The sequence below is a fragment of the Anguilla anguilla genome, chromosome 13 (genome assembly GCF_013347855.1).
Source record: "Anguilla anguilla isolate fAngAng1 chromosome 13, fAngAng1.pri, whole genome shotgun sequence".
Lineage (NCBI taxonomy): Eukaryota > Metazoa > Chordata > Actinopteri > Anguilliformes > Anguillidae > Anguilla > Anguilla anguilla.
The window spans coordinates 9949567-9964391 of NC_049213.1; the positions used below are offsets into that span (position 1 = coordinate 9949567).

A 14825-nucleotide genomic window follows, 5' to 3' on the forward strand; every position below is an offset into this window, starting at 1 on the left:
TACTTAATATGCTGTCCCAGCACGAATGCTTAGCATTTTATAAAACGAATACTAAAGCAAGAAAAGAGCAGAAGAGCACACGTTATAATTCCAAGACGTTGGCAGGCTATAACCAAAAGTAGGCTACTGCGCCGCATAACATACAAGTTTGATTTAAAGTTATTATGAAAATAAATTGGTTTGCGCCTGCATATTTTTAAACATGGCGCCTGAAAACAAAAAACACAAAAAAATGCTTCGAGTACTCGACCAATCAGAAATGTTCAGCGCTGCAAGCTCCACCCAAAAGGTTCCTGTACTTTCGGAAAGTGCTACCCCCCGAGCAGGAACCTTTTGGGGGGTAAAATAAAGCCCCAGGAACTAAATTTAGACCCTAGTTCCTGCGGTGGAAACGCACTGAGTTCCTCAAAAGGTTCCTAGTTCCGGGGTATAGTTCCTGCGGTGGAAACGCAGCTTAAGCGTCACGCAGTAATGTAGCTGGAATACAACAGATGCTTGAGTGCAGGTGACACATGAGTGAATAAGACGTTTCCAAACAAAAAAGAGAAAAAGTTCATTTGATCTGATCTGACAGATCTTGGGTCACGGGTGAAAAACGCTCTTTTCGAGAGGCCCGGCCCTTTCCATTCGAACGCCTGCGCTCACAGCGTGACCCCTGTCGGCCACCAGGGGTCATCAGCACCAAGGCGAGCGAAGGAAACGACTCGGGAGGGTCAGGTTGGTCAGAATGACCGTGCGTTCTTCTGCGTGTCATTTTCTATTGCAATGTGTTTGTATTGTCTCTTGCGGTACTCCAAGTTTCTCTTCTTTCTTTTTTACAATCACAAAGGGTGGACTCGCTAGTGACCAAGATATGAGCCTCTTATTTCCGCTTTTCATGTTTAGCACTCGGAGCTGCATTTGACGTATGACTTGTGATATATAAATAAAGTGCAGTTTGATTGATGAGTCAAATGTGAAGTTTTTCCGTTTTCCCACCAGCTTTTGCTTCATTTCTCAAGGGAACTAAAAACTGCGAATGATCAAATGTTTCTCTGAAACTGACGTAGGTCAAATCTCTTTTTGTAATATTCACTATGATCCGAATGTGCGTCATAATGAGGCACCCAGTGGATAAGGCAGAGAGTCAATGGAAATTCAACGGGGGGTGCAAGACTTTGAACTGATGGATTTTCCCGCAGTCACGCTTTGTGAATACGTTAGTGAGGCGCAGAGGAAATGCGCGGTAAAACGAGAGAACGCGCTTCTCACCACAGGAACCCATTCAACGACAACGCAAGTTTCCAAGAAACTGCCGGATTAGAGCAGAAAAGACCGCCCCGAGTTTTTATCAGTTCTACGGAAGCCTCCTGAGCTCCGGGGCTGGCAGAGCACACTGGCGCGTGAACGAAGGTCGCTGACTCGGGCTGAAAAACAAAATTAACGCTCTGCCGTGGACAGGAATGCGAAGCTCATCTGAAACTGCGTGCCACGGTGACTTCCGCCCACTCGCGACAGACTGAAGACGCGCCGCCTCGCGTGGTCTCAGAAGAGCTCCTCTGCCACCATATCAGCATTTGGCGACCAAAAAAACAAGCTTATTTTTTTCCATTTGCGGGCCTACAGCCTTTTTTGCAAGACACCCAAAAGCTAATCACAGGTAACGTTAATTTTTTTTTTTTTTTTTTACATTTTTACGTTTTAATACATTTAATACGTAACAGCTCGTATCACGTAAAAAATTTTAAAAATTGTAATCATATCGTTCCTCTTCTGTGAGCTGCATCGACAAAGGTACCTAAATCCTCGTGTGGATTAAAATAAAAGTGTTTACTTTCCACGCTGTACAAATACAATCTGTGATGACAGTTTATCCGGTGTGCTGTACAGAGCTGTATGTGCTATGTGATATACTGACATACATTTTATGTGTTATGTAAATATTGATGTCTGAGGACCAGGGTATTTTTCTGCTTTAATAAGGACTAACCAACCCGATTAACGATTGGGTTGTCTTTATTGGGGAAGGGGGTGCGGGGGGGGGGGGGGGGGGTGTTTCCTCATTTCCAGCACAACCACACTGGTTTCCTAACTCACACGCTAGCCTGCGGGTGTCAGGGCGCTAACGTAGCAGACAGCCGAGGAGCCTCGGCCAATGTGAACTCTGCTCTGGACTTGCGGTCAGGGTCTGAGACTCATCCCCGGGGCCACGGGGCCCAGTCGGCACACAGCGTGCCGACTTTTAGAATGAGCTTTTGGGGGGGCCCTAAACGTCATTCTATTTAGGGCTCTACAGTGCTCCCAATTCAGGAGCATCTTGCTTTTCGAGATTCAAGTGAGTCTAAACTCTGCTTAAATCAGGCCAAAGCTACTCCATTAACTACTCCATTTCAAGATTCAAGTCAATCTAAACTCTGCTTAAATCAGGCCAAAGCTACCCCATTAACTACTCCATTTCAAGATTCAAGTGAATCTAAACTCTATCTAAATCAGGCCAAAGCTACTCCGTTAACACACTACCCCAGCTTCAGCTTGTTAAATATTAGATGCGTATTTCTTGTCCTCTGGTTCTTGCTCTTCGATTCCTCTGCCCGTAACGCCACGGGTCGTCCCACGGGCACTTAGCGCAGTGGCTGAGCCGAGCTCCTGAGGCGGTCAGGGTAATGCCAGAGGATCTGTGTCTTAAAAGCAGGCTTCTCAGTCATCGGGCTCATTTCTCACAGAAATTACTCGACGTCAATTTGGACTTGACTGGACGAGAGCATCTTCTCAAACGGAGGAATTAGCAACAACCAGTGGTTGTGGGAGTGGGGGGGGGAGGGGTATGGGGAGGCTTTAAAGGCTTAAGCTTCTGATGTACTGAGCGAAGCCCCTTCTTTTTTTGTTAGTTCTGTTTTTTGTTGTTTTCCTATTAATTTGGCACCCAGCACAGGGCTGAACATGCCCAGCTCCCACCCTAGTTTGGAACGGCCAATTATCTGCAACCGCAGCCACGTTCACGCGTAAACCCCACTGACGATCTGAAAGGGCGCAGACGTCCGCAGTCCCCGAAGCACGTGGAGTCGCCAGCTGCTTCTTTACACTCCGCTGACTGCAGCTGAGCTCTCGCAGAGTGGAGTCGGAGGAAGACCTTTTAAAACACGGCTTTAACATGCAGTCCACGGGCGCCCAATCGTTTGGGTTGGTTGATAGAGATGAAAAACGGGTCCCAGACAGACTGACCCCAGACAGACCCCCCCCCCCCCCCCCCCCCCCATACCCTTGCAGTTCCACACCCCACAATCGGCAGCTGCGCATTGCCCCATGGAGCTACTGGCCACAGTGAGCACCGGCAGAGTCAGTCAGTTTTTAGTCCAAATCTTCTTTTCGACGGCCAATGCGTAGGTTTCCCTATCCTGATATTGTTTACCAAAGGCGATGAAACAAAGACTGTACACTTGGTGTCCAGCAGCTGGTTACGAGGGATTATGGGTGATGCTGCATTTAGCCTTATGCAAAAAGCAAAATGCACAGCGGGCTGAGGGAGAGAGCTGGAACATACGTTCCTATGATCACGCATCTCACCAGCAGCCACTGTGAAGCAGTAGTCTCGGTTGGACAGGTGAATCACGTCTGACAAGCTGTGACAGGTAAACGGCGGTAAAATCAATTATTCAAATACACATTTACATTTTCTGCATGATATCTTCGCGTCACGCCAGCGGCCACTGCTTCGCCTCGGTCTCCGTCGGACAGGTGGATCACATCTGTCAAGGTGTGACAGGAAAATGGCGGTAAAATCAATTATTCAAATACCTATTTAAATTTTCAACACCATACCATTCTTGAGAAGGCAGAGGGTACATATCTGGAAAAGCCTATGGAAGCTTTGCTGCTTAGCAACGCCAGCGGCAGGTTGCTACCTAGCCGCCGTTTCCTGCCTTGCGACATCTGGCTGAGGATCCTAGGCCTGTCATTACTGGCCACGACAGGAGAGGAAAAAGAGGAAACGCACGAGGGGAGAAGAAAAATAAAAAATGACACAAGATGTCTTTGTCTCACCGCGTAGTGGAGAAATCCTAAACCACAGGGTCTGCAGCCACCCCCACCCCCCACCCACAAAAAAAGAATGCTACGCCCAGAAATGTCCCAAACATATTTTAGAACAATAAGTGCATGTAAACGTGCACAGGTTTGGCAAGAGTGCGTAAAGACTGATGGATTCACAGATAGATCGTATATAGATCAATGATATGCCGTAGGCATGCCATACCATGGCTGTTGTGTAATATTTTTCGAGGTAAAAACTGATGGATTCGTAGATAGAGCGTATATAGATCAACGATATGCCGTAGACATGCCATACCACGGCTGTTGTGTAATATTTTTCGAGGAAAAAATCCCGCATCGTTCGCCTTTAAAGTTATTTGGAATTCATCATATCTGTGAATCTGTGAAGACGGATCTGGTTTAAGAGGATCGCGTCAGAACGAAATGGCTCAGTATAATTATACCCGTTTTTAACACAGGATACCCGTTCCATTGTTAATCGCGCTGACTGGACTATAATTTTGAAAACTGACGCAGGTGTTTTGTTTTGTCGTTCCCACCCCCCCCATTATTAACCCTAACCCCCCCCCCAGAGTGCTTCACATGGTTTTAACCCACAAAACTCTGAATGCATTCTCCTGGGGTGGGGGGGGGGGGGTGGCAGCCCCCTAAAACAGGCCTCTCATCTTAATGCTACAACCCCATAAAACACAACATAATATCATGCAGCATTTACGCTGTGACTTCAACTGATTTGGGTCCTTCGCCCGGGCTCGCGCCGCCGTAAAGTGAAGGAGGAAAGGGAAATGAAAGGAGGACTGCGCTGAAAGAGGACTCTGCGGTGGCGCGAGGGCGTGAGGGAGACAGGAGGAAGAAAGGAGTTTAATTTCCTCTGGCTGGTACCGCGTGCGCGACAGGAACCGCGCGGCGCGCGGCTAAGAGAACAAACGGAAACGGGTGTTTTAGTCCTACACCTGCACTTATAATCTTATCTGCATTGCTCTTTTGCTGAATAAGACTAACATATTTCCACGAGTTTCACTCATTTCCAATTTGCCAATGGAGTATGACGATTCACTAGTTAAACAGTTACTTAAAATCAGACTGCTATTTTCTACTTGAGAGGAAAAAAACTGAAACACTTTGAGGCTAAGATGCTTTTTTTTGCAGTGGATCAGACCACAGAGCCTCTCACTGCTATTCACATTATTAAATAATTATACAGTTTTTGTATTATAAATTATTTAGAAAAATTTTGTGAAAAGTAATGCAGCCGCCTCAGCCAGAGAGAGAGGGGGACAGGCGCGCACGGACGCGAAACCAAAAAAAAAAGCGCTAAAAACAAAATGGCCACCAGGGGGCCCGCCGGCTCAATGTGACCTCTGTCCCTGTCAACACGAGAGGGCTAATCTCAAAAGCTGACCCGGCAACAAACGAACGAACGAATGGGGGGGGGGAAGGAAAAGAAAGAAAGACGGACGGGGAAAACGACCCCCCCGCTCGCCGCTCTCCCCCAGACGCCCGGCCGCCCGCCCCTCTCGGGAACGGGGATCCCAGCTGTTTTGATCAGGCGGTTGCGGCGACTGGAAAAACAGCCCGCGGGCGGTGTGAGAGAGAGATAAAGAGGAGGGGGGGGGGGAGGGAGGGAGGGAGGAGGAGGAGGAAGCGGGAGAGAGAAGCGAGAGAAAAGCCAGAGAGAGAGAGAGAGAGAAACAGAGCAGGTGACAGAGAGGGAGCAGTGTGCTTGTGTGTGTGAGAGAGAGACAGAGGGGGAGAGCAACTGAGTGAGAGAGGGAGCGAGTACAACAGTAACAGAGAGAGAGAGAGAGAGAGAGAGAGAGGGCAAGAATGACAGAGGGAGCAAGGGACACAGCATAAGAAAGCGACAGAGAGAGAGACAGCAAAAAAGACAGGGGAAAAGTGTGCGAGGGAGATAAAAGGAGACAGAGCGAGAGCGAGGGGAGGGGGGAGGAGACAGAGCTGGAGCTGAGGCTTGATGAAAGCAGTAGGCGGTTACCAGGCGAGGACAGCCGCCCGTCTCCTAGGGGACGCAGTCATCGCACCTTCAGCCGCAGACGTAAGGACAGGCGTAGGGCACGGACGCGCCGCGGAACTCCGAGAGGGACCCGAAAAGCAGCTTCTTCTCCCTCCCCCCCCCCCACCACCCCGGGCGGCCTCCTCCACCACCACCACCACCGACGCTCCTCTCCGCTGGACTCTCGCTAATGTTTAACCGTCCCCGCTGCCAACGGACTCTGTTTCGCAGGAGCCGAGGTTCGCCCCGAGCGCTCGCTCTCCCGTACGCCGCCGCGCTCGCTACACCCTTCGCACGCTGCGGAGGGCTCTCCCAGAACGCCGCCAAAGGTAAAAAATATATATATTTTTTTTTTAAAAGAACCAAACCGTACCGCCTACGCTCTTACCGTCCCGAACACGTTTCGGCAAAGCGCGCTGAGGTCTGCTGAAAACGCCCGCGCCGCGCGGCGTTATCGTGCGCTAGGCTTAGCGGCGGCGTCGGCAAAAACGTTCGCGGGATCAGTGTGAGATCAAATGCATAATCGCGTACTTAAGAGACTTAGAAATGTTTGGAAAGACAGGTTCCACTATGCTTTCTGTCTCCAGACATCTACCGTCAATGTATCAGTGTACTTAGTTATGAGGAAAGCAAACTGATATGAAGAAGGAAAATAGAGCATGTTCCTTGTACAGTGCCATGATTACAAGGATGCTTACTGTGAGGGGAAAGAGGTAAGATACTCATTTCATTTTGTGTTTATGTGGGTACTCTCTCTCTCTCTCTCTCTCTCTCTCTCTCTCTCTCTCTCTCTCTCTCTCTCTCTCTCTCTCTCTCTCTCTCTCTCTCTCTCTCTCTCTCTCTCTCTCTCTCTCTCTCTCTCTCTCTCTCTCTCTCTCTCTCTCTCTCTCTCTCTCTCTCTCTCGCTCTCTCGCTCTCTCGCTCTCTCTCTCTCGAAGGATAATTCGGATTATGCCGAGACCGCTCCCTTCGTGTTTTTGGACCCGAAATGCCACATGCCAGCATGACACTACAGGAAGGGAGATGCTGCATTTTCGGGAAACCCTCTTCCGCCTCCACCTTACAGAATTCCGCTCGTAGTTCGCCCGCGTTCCAGCGGACCGGCTCCTCCTGCTTTTCGGTGGCTTTTCGTCTTGTTCAACCGAAATCAAACCGAACGAAACTCAAAAACTTGCTCTCCCTGTGTGAGCTCCCGGTCTCGGCCCCGAAACGCGGGGAGCAGCACGCCTTTTAAGCGCCTGGGCTGATTGGTTAACGCGGTTCACCGCCGGACTGAATGCCGCACAACTCCTGCCCCAGAATTCAGTTGATGCCGAGACCGCTTCCTTTGTGTTTTGGAACCGAAATGTCACATGCCAGCATGACACTACAGGAAGGGAGATGCAGCATTTCTGAGAAACACCGCTGATTGCCGCACGGAGAGAGAGAGAGCGCACCCACAAACACAAAATGAAAAAAAACATCTTCCTTCTTCTTCATTTTGTGTTTATGGGTGCGCTCTCTCTCTCTCTCTCTCTCTCTCTCTCTATGCAGCAATCAACAGTGTTTGCCAAAGAATGCTGCATCTCATTTTCTGAGGTGTTTGCGTGTGACATATTGGTGATGAAACCCGGGAGGGAGCGCTCTCAGCATAAACCGCATTAGCCTTCGGCTGAATTCTGGGGTAGGAGTTGTGTGGCATTCAGTCCAACGGCTGCGCCGGTGTTTCCTGAAAATGCAGCATCTCTTTTCCCGGAGAGTCATGCTGGCATGTGACATTTGCATATCAAGATCAAGATGAGATTGAATCTCAAAGACAGACTGTTTATTTGTAGACACGGATTTATAAACACAAAAAGTTCGGGGTTCAGGGCTTCTGCGACGACTAATCAATCCGCTCTTCTGTTCTGATAACGAGAACCAGTTTGTCCACTAAACCCCTATTTGTTGTGGATACCAATATAAAGAAGCGTTAGATTGGTTTTGTGATAACAGCAGTGGCCCTCAGGGGATTTCATTAAACGAGTACATACACATATTTAGGCTCATTTCTCGCACCTCGAACTGAACCGTCAGCACTAACAAAGGTTCCAGCGAGCTCAGGTGAGCAGCTGCAATTAGTTAAGACCCACTAGGTTTTAACGTCAGCCAACTGAACGCTCTCCATTTTGGGAAATTCTTCCAGGTTCTTCTTGAGTTTCTCAGCAATCTTCCGCTTCGGAATAGCATTTGCCACTTGTTCCTCGAACGTTTGTCAGAAATATGAGTCACACACACTTACTCTGAAAACGCTGCTCGCTCGCCTAGAATCGGAGCCAAACTGCCCAAAACCCATAAAACAGGCCCTGACAGAATCCTTCGAGGTTAAACTGGAGAAAAAAAACGTCTCCCTCTGAAAAGCCTTGGTTATCATTCGCACTAACCAGGAAACGCCATTCAATGGGCTTGGTGATCAAAGATGTGCATTTTTCCATCCATAGCATTTTTCATGACCACACTGTAATGGTGTACTCTGTCAAGCGAAGTTATATAAAGACATTAAAGTCTGTTTATCAAGTAGCGTAGGATCAAAAGCACGACCGTTAGCCCTTCCAGTTGGAGGCACAAAGACTGAGCGAACACTTCCACAACTGCAGGCTGTCAACAGACAAAAGATAAGGAACTTTGCCGTGCCAAAAAGATTTTGAAATTGCTCGGGCAAAGTTCTCCACAGGATTAAAAACGGCACGGCATACGCAACCATACGGCGCCATACAAAAAAAGAAAAGCTTTGCGCAATACAGAAAAAAGAACAACAGAGACCGTAATAATGGCAATCTGAGACGGCCCGTGTCGATTCAGTCCACGCGCCGGTGGCAGGAGATGGTCCTCACCGCGCAGGGTGCGTAACGGACCGGAGAGTCTCTCCCAGGGTACCCCGATCACAGACCGCTCACACGTGGCTGGGGGGGGAGGGGCACTGGCGGGCCCCCGTGGTTTTTAGGCGGCAGCCAATGGGCTACGGCCTTAAGACGGACGGACAAACTGCCAAACCGCCGGCAGCTGACGCAAAACGTTCCCACAACGTTACCGGAATGTTTCGCCCGTGTAATAACACTGCCACTACACTGTGAAAATGTTTTGTGTTAGCCCGGCAGGTGCATATAACTAAATTTACTTCCAAGGACGGAATGGTAGGAGGAGCACAATGCTTTGCCCCACACCAAAAAAACCTAAGCCCTGAAGAGAACATTCATTCTCCTTTGGACAGATATAATCAACATGACCATTCAAGCTTAACGAGGTGTCAATGCAGACTCCCGAGCTTTTGTAGTATGTAACCCGAGCGATGCAAGTGTCGTGTGTAACTACAGGGTTATGGCCCCCCGCTGTATTTTCAGTGTAGAGGACAAGATTGTGTCTGTCACGCAACTCCAGAAAATGATGTGCGTCTCATAGTGACAAACAGACACCGTACTCAACAGGCCAAGAGCGGGCGTGTCGTCAAAAAATATGATAATGAACGCATCCTGGTTGCTGTGTCTACAGTCATTTACGTGTGCCGAGGAGAGAGCTGGAGAGCCCACGCAGCCCCACGGGGCTCCTGTACGAGCGCGTACGACATCCGAGAGGGGTGTGTCGAAGGCCCGCTCGGTAATTTCGGTTGCTGATAAAATGCTAATAGCTTACGTGTAATAAGACTAAGATACGGAACTACGCATACGAAAAACAGAAGCATTCTTCAACGTGTACAGATGCACTTGACATTGCCGCAGTGGCATTATGCAGACCGCAACAGTAACAAAGGCTCAGCAAGGAAAAGCAAAATTGTTGCCCAGGTTACCAAGTGCCAGCGCAAGGCGTTGAAAACTCAGAGTACCATGAGCCACCGAGGTACTTAGTTGCCATCCGAGTAATTCATTGATTAACAACTGAAAGAGAGGGCCTTTTAATTCTGACCTGTTGCGTGTGGTGTGCAAAGAAAGAGTTGAACCAGTTAGTGACGAAATGCTGAACTAAAATAAACAAACAGAAGACATGCATAAGACTCAGAGTCCTCCAGATGTCTAGTGATAAGATGAACGTTACTTGTGATAGCATTGTCTGTGCCATGTCTGTATCATTAAGCAAACTGAAATGGCTCTAACAGGGCGTTGACTTATTTACACAGCAGACACAACAAAAGCCTTTCAAAACATTCCATTGTTATGAAAGTTACTGCAGCTAGTCTACACTCAAAGTATCCCTTTGAACATGGATTTTCCGGAACAGGGGCAACAACAGACCTCTTCCACAGAGCTGGGTATGATGGTCCACTGACATCAGAAAGACTGAACACCGAGTAAGCTAAATGGTAAATGGACTGCATTTATATAGCGCTTTTATCCAAAGCGCTTTACAATTGATGCCTCTCATTCACCCAAGCTGGAGTAAGCTCCTCTGTGCAGCTTTTTAATAACTTCCGAGACCCAATAGATTTTTCTCTGCATGTGCTCTCTCTCCCTGCAGGTTGAACGCTGTGGGTCTTGATATTGCTCTCTCCCTGCAGGTTGAACGCTGTGGGTCTTGATATTGCTCTCTCCCTGCAGGTTGAACGCTGTGGGTCTTGATATTGCTCTTTCCCTGCAGGTTGAACACTGTGGGTCTTGATATTGCTCTCTCTCCCTGCAGGTTGAGCACTGTGGGTCTTGATTTGAGTATTGATACTGCTCTCTTTCCCTGCAGGTTGAGCACTGTGGGTCTTGATTTGAGTATTGATACTGCTCTCTCTCCCTGCAGGTTGACCACTGTGGGTCTTGATTTGAGTATTGATACTGCTCTCTTTCCCTGCAGGTTGCGTGTTGACAGTAGTATGCTCCAGCTGAAGGGTGCCAAGTGCAGGTTCCTGTTCTGCCTGGTGATTTGCATCTTCATCTGCTCCGCCATCTACCTGAAGGCCAAGGTCTCCAACAGCCCCGCCATCTACCTGAAGGCCAAGGTCTCCAACAGCTCCGCCTCCCAGCACAGCCCCAATGCCCGACACAGCCCTGATACCCAGCTCTGCAGACCGTTACCCCCAGGCTGCAGGCCGATCCTGGGGGGCCGGGAGGGCTCGACGTGGGAGCGCAGGGACTGCCTGACGGAGGGCTACCTCGCGGCTCCCGACCTCAACTGCTCCGCGGTGACCGGCGACCTGCACTTCATCACCAGCCCCCTGAGCCGCGAGGAAGAGGAGTACCCCCTGGCCTTCATCGTGACCATACACAAGGAGCTGGAGATGTTCGCGCGGCTGCTCCGCGCCGTGTACGCGCCGCAGAACGTCTACTGCGTCCACGTGGACGCCAAGGCGGAGCCCTGGTACCGGGCGGCCGTGGAGAGGCTGGCCGGCTGCTTCCCCAACGTCTTCCTGGCCTCGGCCAGCGAGAGGGTGACGTACGCCGGCTTCTCCCGGCTCCAGGCCGACATCAACTGCATGCGGGACCTGGCCAGGTCGCCGGTGGCCTGGAGGAAGGTGGTCAACCTCTGCGGCCAGGACTTCCCCATCATGAGCAACCTGGAGCTGGTGCGCTACCTGCGCAGCGAGCCGTGGAGGGACCACAACATGACGCCGGGCATCAAGCAGCCGCCGACCATGAGGTACCGCACCCAGATGCAGTACAAGGAGGTGGCCGGCTCCCACGTCGCCCGCAGGGGCCGGGGCTACAAGAAGGGGCCCCCGCCGCACAAGCTGGAGATCTACTTCGGGACGGCGTACTACTCCCTCACCCGGGGGTTCGTGAAATACGTGCTGAACAGCCGGGTGGCCCGGGACCTGCTGGAGTGGTCCAAGGACACCTACAGCCCGGACGAGCACTACTGGGTGACTCTGAACCACATACCAGGTACGTCCAAGCCTGAGACAGTGCTTCAGGGGCTGCCAATTCCATATAGTCAAATATTCGCATTAAAAATAATAATAAGCTAGGGGATTGTGGGATGCCGTGGCAACACAGTGCAGTAGTAAAGGAGCAGCAGCAGGTGCAGGTTCAAATCTCACGTCTATAAACACAAGTCTGCGTACTTGACCTGAACTGCTTCAGTAATTGCCTAGCACCATTAACAGATAGTGTTCATGCATTTTTATAAAAAAATACTTACGATGCAAGTCACTATGGATAAAAAAACCGATAAACTATAATAATAATAATAATTACAACAACAAGTGTGCTAATAATGCTTTAGCCTTCTGGATTTGATGCAGCATGCAAACTGCAACTCAAAATAAAAAAAGAATCTTTCAGAGATTCAGATCTTTTCATCATCATCACCCTGACAGCTTTTTTCCTACCTTTCCTAGATGCACCAGGAAACTACAGAAACGGGGGCTGGGAGGGGAGTGTCCGCGCAATTAAATGGGGAGACCAGGAGGGACAGGCGCACTCTGGCTGCAAAGGTACAGCACACCTCAGCGCACTCACCTTTAACACTGCAGATTAGATCAGGCAGTGTGGTATACTGGGTAAGGAGCTAGCCTTGTAACCTAAAGGTCACAGGTTCGATTCCCAGGTCGGACACTGCCGTGGTACCCTTGAGCAAGGTACTTAACTTCAATATATATCCATCTGTAAAAACAGATATAATGTAAATGCTATGTAAAAAAAAAACTGTGTAAATCGCTCTGCTACATGCCAGTATAATGTAAATGTAATCCATTTAGGCTCAGCTTAGACCACTCGAAAAACCACAAGGCGATGGGATTCTCATCCAAGATGTTCGCCGCTTTCCTTACGCAGGGCAGTACGTCAGGAACATCTGCGTCTACGGGATCGGGGACCTGCCGTGGATCGTCAACAGGAACAGCAACATGTTCGCCAACAAGTTCTCCACGCTGTCGTTCCCCGAGGCCACCGACTGCATGGAGGAGTGGCACCGGCAGAAGGTGCTCCGGCAAGCCGAGGTCCCCGAGAAGCCCGGGTGGCGGCTCGCCGTGGAGACCGACGAGGTCGGCGCGCGCGCCAACGCCAACGACACGACCGGGCCTTCCTAGCGCCCGCCGACTTCCCGCCGTCGCAGCCGCCGGACCGTCCGCGCTCCCGTCGAAGGCGGAAACCGCGCTGAGGGCCCGCGGCGTACGAGGGGGGCACATCGCGACAATATCAGTTTCAGCGCACAAAAGACGGTCGGCTTGTTTTCTTGCAAATTTTTTTCTCCCCCCCCCCCCCACTGTAAAGACTATCAGCTTGAGTGTCGGCTGGGCTCTAAAAGTTGAGAAATTCCAGGGTTTGAGCTCATCGAGACGGCTAAGACCAAGGGCCTGCCTCAGGACACTATCGAACGTGTCCTGGCACGCCGACCGCGGCCGACTCGGTTCCATTCTTCAGGTGCTAGGCGGCTGACGTCATCGGAAGCACACGGTTCTCGCCACATCAGCGCTATAGCGCTACAGTACTGTGTGGTGTACATGCAAAACATGCAACTGGCCCAGGGGCTAACGGCATTGGCAGAGCATGTCAGTAGCACAGTGAGAACACGGTGTGCTTGCTGGAATGTGCTCCCAGCGTGGACCTCCTGCAACACGCCAGGAACTCAGGAGAAGCAATTTCTAATTTCATACGGACTAGAGAAAAAGTCTACTGAATGTGCTAAATATTGACTACGCCATGAAGATTTACCTAATAATTAAAGTTCTGAATGTAATCCGACTGTTACTGTACTGCCCATCGTGTTGGAAGATTCTACGTTACCTACGAATACTGCAAAGCGCACGGCACGAGGAGAAGGTTTGTTTAAACGGCAAGCCGAACTTAAGTTACTGCCACTTCATTTACCTCCAGTAATGAAAGCCATTATTGGCTGACAGTGAGAGAGAACAGCGAGCGCAGAAAGCCTCGCGAAAGGGCCCCCAGGTCTCCCGTGTTGCATCATGTGCGGAGGACGCGAGCGGAGCCTCATTAGCAGCCTGAGTAAACTAATGGCACCAGGCGGGTGACGCACTGTTAATTCCGGGGGGGGGATGGGAGAGGGACCCTCACCTGGGTCCCCGTCCCCATTAGGGCTCCGGACCGCACGGGACGCCTCCGCACCACTCCGCGCAACTCCCAGACCGACGTCACTACCCTCCAGAACTGGAACGCCCACCTCGTTCGCTTCTGGTCCGGGGCCGTGCCCCCCCGAACGCGAGGAGCGGCCATTTTGTTTCGGTACGAGTTCGGAACGCGGACGCCGAGGTCAGAGCAAGGCAGCTTTCACAATGACTCAACATTCAGATTCAACACTGTGAAGGGGGTCAGGTGCGCCAAGCGCTTCCATTTTTGGAAGCCTGCAAAAGGAGCCTGACAGGCCTTTAAAAAACAAGGAGAGACAGACCCCAGGAAATGCAACAGAACACTGTTTAACCAACACACAAGAGTGAAAGTGCATACCATAATATGCATAAAGCGCTACGAGATTATATTTATTGAAATATCAGAAGGTACTTTATGACTTCACAATTCACAAAATGTTTGTGCGACTTATTTAATACATGGGATTAAATAATATATGGGATTAAATAATATGTGTATAAATAATGATTTTTTAAATAATTACCTCTGTACAGCTGGTGTTTCCTCCTTTGGCCTACTACCAGGTATATCAAAGATATTTTTTATGAGAAACGTTAGTGAATGCGTTAAATGTTAAAAATACATTGTGATGTCCATGAAGCCAATGTCTTGAAATGCTGCATTTAGTGTAAAAGCAAGTGTGTGTTTATAAGCTACTTAAGAGCCAAACCGAGTATTGAGAGATGCATAAAAGTTATCGCATGACCACCTGTTTTTTGTTTTTTGACTGTTTTTTTTTACATAAACAGTCTCGGGGGAAA

General features: G+C 49.8%; 2 protein-coding genes across 6 annotated transcripts in view; one reads left to right on the plus strand and one right to left on the minus strand.

Moving 5' to 3' along the window:
- rtf2 (replication termination factor 2) overlaps positions 1-14825 on the minus strand; it is a 37965-nt gene that overhangs the window by 8900 nt on the left and 14240 nt on the right. The window lies entirely within an intron of this gene.
- Positions 807-14772, plus strand: gcnt7 (glucosaminyl (N-acetyl) transferase family member 7). Of its 5 annotated transcripts, none has more exons than XM_035387824.1 (4): positions 807-1639; positions 10835-11862; positions 12318-12413; positions 12754-14772. In XM_035387824.1, exons 2-4 carry the CDS (start codon positions 10854-10856, stop codon positions 13005-13007), a joined length of 1359 nt encoding a protein of 452 aa, XP_035243715.1. In that variant the 5' UTR covers positions 807-1639; positions 10835-10853; the 3' UTR covers positions 13008-14772. The 5 variants fall into 5 exon arrangements, with proteins under 5 accessions (XP_035243715.1, XP_035243714.1, XP_035243713.1 ...); XM_035387823.1 differs by lacking the exon at positions 807-1639 and adding an exon at positions 5741-6372; XM_035387822.1 differs by lacking the exon at positions 807-1639 and adding an exon at positions 5742-6282.